Source organism: Etheostoma spectabile, chromosome 4 (genome assembly GCF_008692095.1).
Source record: "Etheostoma spectabile isolate EspeVRDwgs_2016 chromosome 4, UIUC_Espe_1.0, whole genome shotgun sequence".
Classification (NCBI taxonomy): domain Eukaryota; kingdom Metazoa; phylum Chordata; class Actinopteri; order Perciformes; family Percidae; genus Etheostoma; species Etheostoma spectabile.
In genome coordinates this window covers 18,103,158-18,112,058 of record NC_045736.1, presented here as the reverse complement: position 1 = coordinate 18,112,058, position 8,901 = coordinate 18,103,158, and the positions used below count along the sequence as shown (strand labels likewise).

Here is an 8,901-nt window from a genome sequence, read left to right as displayed (position 1 = left end):
CCTTTTTTTCTTCACATGAACACTTGTTCGCTGTGTGTTTCTGTTGTTTATTTCCACAACCAAAGATGTTGCAGCCACCCATCTTTTAGCTCTCTGTGACAGAGCTCTCCTTCATAGACGATCATGTGTCGTGTGTAGCTGGATAAAAGGCCCTTTTTCTGCTTCTGACAGATGCAGATTGCAATAAGGGTGGTGACGTGCACACAATATTCCACATTATGTTTAAGGCCCAGTTTAAGGCTTTTTGAGGACTTACATGTAAATGATGTGGTTTTGTTGACGTGTGTTAGTTAAGCTGAGTTTCCCTCAGTGTACGTAATGAAGTGTTGGTGCATATTTAAACAGACTCATTATGAACTTTATTGGCCGCAGCAGAAACCCAGGAGAAATCCAGAGCTTTTCTGATGGTGGGAGGTTTTTTTCGACACAAGAGCTAATTTTGTAAATAGTCTTTTTTCCCACTTCCTCTGTACACCATTTTGTTTGTTTCTTCTTGTGTGTGTTTCTTTGTTGTTGTTTTTTTTAATTGATTTATAACCTGTCCAGATAACACAGTGACTAGCAAGTTTGTCAGATTCAGTGCACCATGAAGGAAAATGTCATGGATATTGTTTATATGTTCAGATAAATGATATTCCATGTATTAGCCATCACTTTTAATACAAAAACAGGAATTTTGAAACTATGAAATAACCACTTGTTACAATACAGTGTTTATTTTTTTATTTTATTTTTACACAAACTTGTCAGTAGAGATAATATTACAGGAAGTGATGATGCTCCAAAATGAATGTGCACCATTAAAAGGATAGAAACCTAAGTTACATTTAAGCTGTAGAAATACGCACAACAGTGTGTTCTATAGACACTACACAACATTTGAAGAAAAAAAATCTCCTTGCACTTATTGTTTTGAGTCCACACCAATTTGAAAATGCTCTTTTCGTCCATCCTAATGTAGATTAGATGGCCTATTTCATAGCTTCAAAATGTTTTGCTGCTAAAACAGGATTTCCAAACAGGATGTTAGATGTTGCCCAGTCTGGATTTTCAAGATGTCCCCTTTTAATTTGGTTAATACAGAGTATCCCTCATTTGTTCAATTTCAGTAACTTTACGATAGTAATATACAGATAATTATTTTTTACTATTGTTTTATAAATGTGCAGTTCAAATAGTTATATTTTACATGATTAAAACTCAGAAATGTTGTCTTAGAGTGACATTTTTGAACATGAAATATTAAAACTTGTTGCTCTACACTGTATGAACCAAGTTTGTGTGAATCCCATTTTGAAAATCTGACGGGCTCATCTCACTCTCTGCTTGTGAACAGTTTTCTTATTTATACAAGAACTCATTTTGTACAGTTTTGTTAAGAGGAAATAGGTTTTGATATTTGGTTATTTTGCAAAGCCACTTGGCTACTTTTGTCTTCCTGTGCCAGAGTTGCTAAATTGTCTGTAACTTGTGTTTTTTTATTGATTGAGATAAGGTTTTCCTTCTGTCTTGGTTTTCTCTTTGAATTTGATTATGTCAATTTTTCTTTTCTTTTTTAATAAAAGCCTTGTTTCAATGATTGGTTGAACTGTGTTTTTATGTATCTAATGTTTACACTCAATGGTAACCACGCAAATACCTAACCAATTGTTATCTGTGTCACAAAGTTGTCCTGTAAGGACAAATTGGAATGTAACTGCTGGGAAGAAATTATTAAATGCCTTACTACTTTATTATAATAATCACCATCATAAACATAAACATTTCTAATGCTGATGTTCTGATCATCAACTTGTTTACATGAAATCATTTTTCTATCGCATCCCAAAGGCCACATTAAAGTTACAATAGAAATTGCAACTGATGTCTAATCACTAAAGCATGCTGTTAAAATATGTATGATGCTACAAACACATTTCCCTTTTGTGGTTGGTGTTGCATCTTTGTTTTAAAACACTTGGAAGTTAGTTGAATTCCACAAGTTCAGGTTTCACTCAAACAGTATTTTCCCCAAATAACATCCACGCTCAAGCTGTGCTGAAAATATCATACACATAGTAAAACATCAAACGTGCCATTTATGATAATGTGGATTAAAAACAAGTATAAAACAAACTGTAACTACTGTGCATAGCTTGTGAAACAGTCACTTATTAATGCAACCTCAACCTAAAAGTGCAGATTTTCTTCCTTTTTGGCTCAATGATGGATAAACTGATCATACTTAAGTTTTTGGTGTGTTGTCCTCTTAGAAGCATATTGACTGTTTTAACACACACTGTTGGATGGTGGGGTAACAGCAGAACCAAAAGTGATACAAAAACACATACAGTACACTGAGATGTCCAGAAGGAGTGAACGACTACAGTAAGCTATGTCAGGGCAGGATTGTATGGACAAGATTACACAAGCGGTAAAAACCTTCAAAATAGTGATTCATGAAAAACTGTATTGCCCTGATGTCATCTTGTTCATGAGGGTAATAAATCCAAGTTGGTTGTTGAGTTTGCTAAGAGTTAAGCTGAGAGACAGATGTACAGTATCAGAGAAATGCTTTACTCGCGGCCTCCTCCCACGATCTGTAACAGGAAGCTGAACAAGTAGATGATGTCCAGGTAGAGGCTGAGGGTGGCAAAAATATATTCCTCTGGACTTATGGAGTAGCGCTTGTTTCCCAATAGCATCTGGGTGTCAAATGCCAGGAACTGTGGCAGAAAGAGAGACAGATGGATAAGAAACAAATGGCAGTAAATGAGTTAAAAAAAAGCTAACTTTAGCTGGACAATATTGAGCTTTTCATGATCTGATTCTCACCAGAGTGAAGAGAATGGCTCCTCCCACAGCATAAAGGGCATGTAACCAGGGAACCTGTGATGCAAGATAAAAAGCTTTAGAAAATACTGTTAAGAAGGACAGCAGGATGCTAATTTAAGAAGAAATAAAACAGTGCACTGCTTTGGTAGATTATCTTTGAGTCTAATCCTTTCTTGTTAACGCACAGCCAAATACAGCCGGCAGCACCTGCGGCATTAACTCACTGGTGTTTAACTCACAGCTCATTAATCACAGCTATTTTAGACTTCTTCTAGAAAGTTGTGCGTGGACTTACATATCCAAAAGGGACGACAATGGACAAGGTGATGGCACAGAGTAGCATGACCATGCACATAGAAAACAGAACGCCCTGAAAGGATGTGACGTCAATCTGCAACAGGTGAGAGCAATAAAGGGATGATGGATTTATGTTTATGATATATTGTTTGGTTCTTTCCAAGCAGGAGTATTAGTTTTAGCCATTTCTTCTCACCTTGCTTTGGAAGCTGAAGATGGTGACAGAAAGACACACCAGAGATGTGATTCCCAGACACAGAACCACTGATTTGGTGTTGTAAAAGCTGGAGGAGAAGAAGAAGTATTTTACTCCGGAAAGGTTTGGATGAGTTGAAATAAGACACCCACATAAACACACAACTCCATCACAATACATATTTACCTTGACACAAATCCCATCATGAAGGCCATGCTCAAAGTCTGAGGGTAAAAATAAAGAAATATGACCACAGTTAGAGTATAAGTTGAGTGTGTGAGTAAAGGGCATTTTGTATTTTTTTGTAATGCTGGGGAATACTCACAAAGAGAACTAACAAAATGATATTCCAAGGAAACTGCCTCCTGTTTAAATCAGAAAGAAACATAAATTCACAAATGTACTATATCTACTCAGCATTAAATATGCACTTAATTTTTGTGTTGTTATTTTACAAATAAACACTACCTCAGCTCTCCACAGCAGGACAGTGCGATGTAGGTGGCTAAGAACATGAGACTGTCCAAAAAAGAGAAGGGAAAATGATGATACAAAACTAGGTAAATAAATGCTATATACTACTAATACTATAATGTGAGTTATGGTGTGTTTTCACTTACTAAGATGTCATGTACAAGCCTGGATGAGTCTGGATATAAAACCTTACAGGTGCGCTGTAGAGACAAACATTAAATTGATTCAATTCATGTTTTAGTCAAAGTGGTAAAACGTTGGAGCAAGCGTGTCCAAAGTCTGGCCAGATTTAATACGGCCCGTAGCCTTGGTTTGTGAAAGACAAGACCAGGAGTTATATGTTGTAAACTTAAAAGTTAACAAACCATGCATTACGCATAATTAGTCATGTTTAAAACATGCTTTAGAATTTGATCAACTTCAAGTTTAAGGTATTCCATACAGTGTGTTCGGTTATCTGACTACAGATGTAAAAGTAAGGCAGACTTTTTGGTTTTTAGTTTTGTTTACGCCTGAGTTTGTAACAATGAAAATATAAATTGTTATATATCAGTGCATTCGTATGTAACTTTTATTGTTAAAAATAAGTCAGAAGGGACCATTGGCCCCCGGGCATCTTCACATTATCAAATCTGGCACTCTTTAAAAAAAAATGTGTGGACACCCCTGCTTTAGAGTCACTAAAAGAGTTGTTACCAAAATGAGAAGAGAGCAACAATTGCCACTGTCACGAACAGCTGGACCATGAGAATGGCGTAGACCTGCAGGAAGACATGCATAGTGTCAGAGCAGTGTAAGAGCAACTATGATATTGGTTCACTTGTTTCACATAACGCATTTGTACCTTCCTGATGAAGGTCCGTCTGATGGTCTTGTCGTCCCAGGCGAACTGGGCCTCCATCTCCCCATAGCCTGAAGAAAGAGGAGACGTGTGAGGATTTCTCTGTGTACAAACTGAGGATCAATCGCACATGTAGTCATAAAATGACACTGCAGTATTATTCAAACAAATGTAGCCACTAATTTCTAATTTTAATTAATAATCAAGATAACAAATTGTAATGAAATAAAAAATGTAATCTTAAGAAAAATATGCCTACTTTGAATCAAACAACTATACACTGTATGTCTACATAATAGCCAGCGTATGAACATTTGTAAAATATGGAATATGTTAGCCCACAAAGTACGAGTTTTTACCTGCAGTTACCTCCTGATAACTGGGGGGCTCATTGTCATCACCCACCTGCTGGGATAGAAACACCGTTTGTAGGGTCATTCAGATGCCTAAAGAGCATAACATATACGTTCCCTATGCAGTAAAAAATACTCTCAAACACACAAACCAGCCCAGTCCTAATTTAGCTTTCATCTATTATTTGACTGTGTTTAAGCCTATGACACATTCAACGTTACTGTTAAAGCTGCCTGCAGACAGTTTTCCACAACAGATTTGTCAACATAACAGCCTCCATGTTTGATTAGGTCACAGGATTAGAAAGGATAGTTCTGATGGGCCTTCTTCTTTTTGTAGCCAGCATAAATAACACTATAGTTGAAATACAGAGAAAGTTCATTAAATGAGCTCTTTTACACACATTATGTGGTTGAATTTTGGTTGACATTAAACCAAATGGATATCATAAACAGAGGAGCCATGTCTCTACAGCCCTTACTCAAAGCCATGACTTTATACTTTGTGCCTCTCAATGAGTTTTTTCTTGGCCACATTTCTGGAGAATATTAGTATATACTGCAGCTCAAATTACAAAAATAATACATTAAAATGGCATTGATCTTTATACAATCACTATACAATGTATTACAAAGCTGTAGTGTAACTGTAAGGCAGGAAAGTTAAAACGTACCTTTCCCTTCTTCATGATTTGCTCCCTTTTTTCACCTTTGATTTGCTGATGATGAGGATGACTATTCTGAAGTCACAGGTACAATATTTTTCTTGTTTTTCTTCTCTCGTTTAGTGGGGTTTATGTGGTCCAAAACACTACGAGTTACAAGCAAAAATGTGTTGTTTGTATGACAGTTGTTGCACTGAATGTGTCTCCAGTGTGCGGATTACACTAAAGCTTTATAGACCTCGGTGGTTAATCTCTCTCTAACCCTGATCCCATGCCACCCCTCTCCTCGGCCTAATGAGGTCGCTCTAAAAATGTCCAGGTAGTCCAAACCCTGAGATGAAGGCAGGCCGTACCACTGCTGTTGCTAAACAGGGGTGTCGTTTACGTCTCTCGTTGTTGGCACAAATCTTCTCCCCAGTGTTCCGGGACAGTTAATCATCCTATAGTATTGCTCGCCGGAAAGCCTCAAAGGACTTTTCAGAATTACATATGCATTACATAGATAGTGGTCTAGACCTCTATCTGTCAAGTGTCCTGCGATCACTTGTGTTATGATTTTGACACTATAAATTAAATTAAATTGAATGACACAACTGTTTTGCTTCACTTTATAGCCACAGACGTACAGTTTGATATACATTTGCGTGTTTACATTGTGTAAGAAATAGATTGAAACATAACCAAAAACCCTGCACATATGAATTTGTTTACAGACACTAATTATGTTGACTGACAACATTAATATACATCATTATCAAGAGAGCGCTTATGATGTATGACTTACTAGATAACTTCTTGTGTCTTCTTTATTTTTTAGCAACAACAGCTTACTGTATGACATCATGTTTTTGTGTAAGAGACTGGTTTTGTAACAGACGCATCAGACTAATGAGATTGAAGTTAAGAACATTATGGAACAATGTACGCCTTTAGAACACAGTAATACTGAGATTTACCGTAAGGCACGCACCTACTTTTACTGATATTGATTTTACCGCGTGATGTGGTATTTCCTAAAGCATTTAGTTTCCGTATAGATTGTAAAGTAAGGTCATGCTGGATGTGGTAAGACTGTATTACCGGTACAGTATAGTATAAGAGGTCCTTTACCATATTTTCTTTATTCTGGGAAAAAAAAAATCAAAACCACAATGCCAGTATTTTCATCTATTCACTCAGATAAACAGGAATACAGTAAGCCATACCAAAATGATGATGACACTCTTTGTCAGATCATAGTCAAGATGACCACGTTAGTCTTGCTGCTGACGCTACCTGTTTGTACCAGTTTTGTGATATTTGTTTGTCCTGATTATTCTTTGTCTGCCACAGTTCCGTGAACCTGACTCCTGCTGCCACTTCACTCCTGCTATCCTCCACTCCTGCTCTCCACACTGGATCTCTGGATTTTTGGACACAGACCTCAAACGGTACCACACACACTCTGCACCCCGGATTCCCATCGGATTTGGACTCGGCTTTTCCCTGTTGCATTCCCCACTTGGACATTGGAATAAAGCTGTTAAACTGTAATTTCTGTCTCCTGGTTGTCTCCATTTGGGTTCAGTCTAGTTCCACATGTAACACTATAGAATGTGAGGGGAAAAATATTAAACAGACCTTGCTGCTGTTCTTCATTCAGCTTGTCTCACCATCTGGCAAGTGGCTGACTGGACATTTCTTCTTGACTAGCTTGTTTATTAGCAATGCGTTTTCCTCTGTGTATTCTCGGACCTCCTCCAGACCGGGGACGTCCGTCTCTCTGTCTGCTCCGTTCTGTCCGCCCCATTGTGCCCTTGTTCTCTGTGTCCTGTGCTCTGTGTCCTGTGCTCTGTGTCCTGTGCTCTGTGTCCTGTGCTCTGTGTCCTGTGCTCTGTGTCCTTCCCAGTGTTCCGACAGCCTCTATCAGTCCTGTTGTGCTGACCACTGTCTGTGTCCTCCGTCGTGCTCCTTTTATCAAAAAAAGTCAATCCTACGTATACATCAATCCTACATTTTTCAATTTGGGAGCAAAATGTGCTCCTTGGGGAAAAAACTAACATATCCCTGTTTATGCTAATTAAACAACTGGACTTTGGGGTCAAGAGTTGTCTTATACGGCCCATGTCCCAGATGTGAAAGCCCCCTTACTGGACTACTGAATATAATAACATTCCATTATATTTTGAATTGTTACCTACCCCAAAATTGTGTGATTTCCTAAATCATAAATATAGAAGTTTTTACCATAAATCGATGCATCTTTAGGCAACAATTGCAGAAAGAATGCAGGAATTTAAGTGTTTTACCCTCAATATTTTGCGAGGGAAGACCCCCAGAACCCCATGCTTTACGTGTTTCCCCCAAAGGCCAATTCTGAGAAAGGAAAAACCCTGAAGTATAATCACAGACAGCCATAAAAACATATCTAGATGGCAGTTAGAGAGTTAAAACAGATGAAAAGATAAGGGACCAGACAAACAATATGTAGGTACTGTGCCAACAGAGAGAAACAGACTGACAGTGACAACAAAGAACAACATACTGTAGAGAAAGGCAGGAACTGCATACAAACGGCATACATAGGCAGTATGTGTTAGGTATAAACGTGTGAACACTAGGCTACTTCCAACTTTCCCCCTCCTCCCCCCCATCTTCTTCTTCTTCTTCTTCTCACAAATCAATTCTTCCTCTACGCACATACCATTCACCTGTATAACCTCATCATGCACTCTAGCGCCCCTCAGTGTTCACTAACAGTATTACCAGGACCCAATAATGTGTGAACTCAGTGTTCTGGCCCACAGGTGTGCCTTCAGCATTTCACCTAATAAAAAGAAAAGACATATTGTATGTCTTCCAAAATAAATATCCTCTACAAACCACTACAATGATATAAAATGTTGATGTCCCTAAACAGAATGCTGAGCTGATTCATCAGTCTTTATATGCATGTTTATATTTCTGATATATGCTCCTTTCACTTTAAATTTTCCAGACTCACTTTGCATCCTTTCGATTTTCCTCCAGGAGGTCATAAATGTCGTTGTTGTAAATTTCAACGCAGGAGATGGAGACGCTGTAGATGCTTTGGGCCTGGTAGCATCCTATACAACATTTGTAGTGACTGAGGTACAATTCCACCCAGGTCAGGAGAGCAGTCATGGTGTAAGTTTTTCCACTTCCGTGTGACCCTGAACGTGAAGAGCAGACCTGCGACAATTCAACAGAATTACTGATGTTAAGTATTCAAATGATTATAAATATGGCTTGGATTCAGAG

At 38.1% G+C, this 8,901-nt stretch overlaps 1 protein-coding gene across 2 annotated transcripts; it reads right to left on the bottom strand.

Moving 5' to 3' along the window:
- Positions 1-1,196: 1,196 nt before the first annotated feature.
- On the bottom strand, positions 1,197-5,903 carry faim2b (Fas apoptotic inhibitory molecule 2b). 2 transcript variants are annotated; one of them, XM_032513402.1, is made up of 12 exons: positions 5,650-5,903; positions 4,982-5,030; positions 4,626-4,693; positions 4,478-4,542; positions 3,928-3,981; positions 3,776-3,826; positions 3,633-3,672; positions 3,494-3,531; positions 3,308-3,395; positions 3,110-3,205; positions 2,815-2,868; positions 1,197-2,705 (listed from the first exon to the last, which is right to left on the bottom strand). In XM_032513402.1, the coding sequence occupies exons 1-12, from the start codon at positions 5,662-5,664 to the stop codon at positions 2,556-2,558; spliced, it is 768 nt and encodes a 255-aa protein (XP_032369293.1). In that variant the 5' UTR covers positions 5,665-5,903; the 3' UTR covers positions 1,197-2,555. The 2 variants fall into 2 exon arrangements, with proteins under 2 accessions (XP_032369293.1, XP_032369295.1); XM_032513404.1 differs by having other exon boundaries at positions 4,982-5,027; positions 5,650-5,852.
- Positions 5,904-8,901: the final 2,998 nt, after the last annotated feature.

What these genes read in the sequence shown, in the direction of transcription:
- faim2b (XM_032513402.1), bottom strand. An exon ending in GTTGCTCTCTTCTCATTTTG is followed by an intron (nt 3,982 to 4,477) that starts GTAACAACTCTT and finishes TTGTCTCTACAG; the next exon opens with CGCACCTGTAAGGTTTTATA. An exon ending in TCCTGCTGTGGAGAGCTGAG is followed by an intron (nt 3,673 to 3,775) that starts GTAGTGTTTATT and finishes TGATTTAAACAG; the next exon opens with GAGGCAGTTTCCTTGGAATA.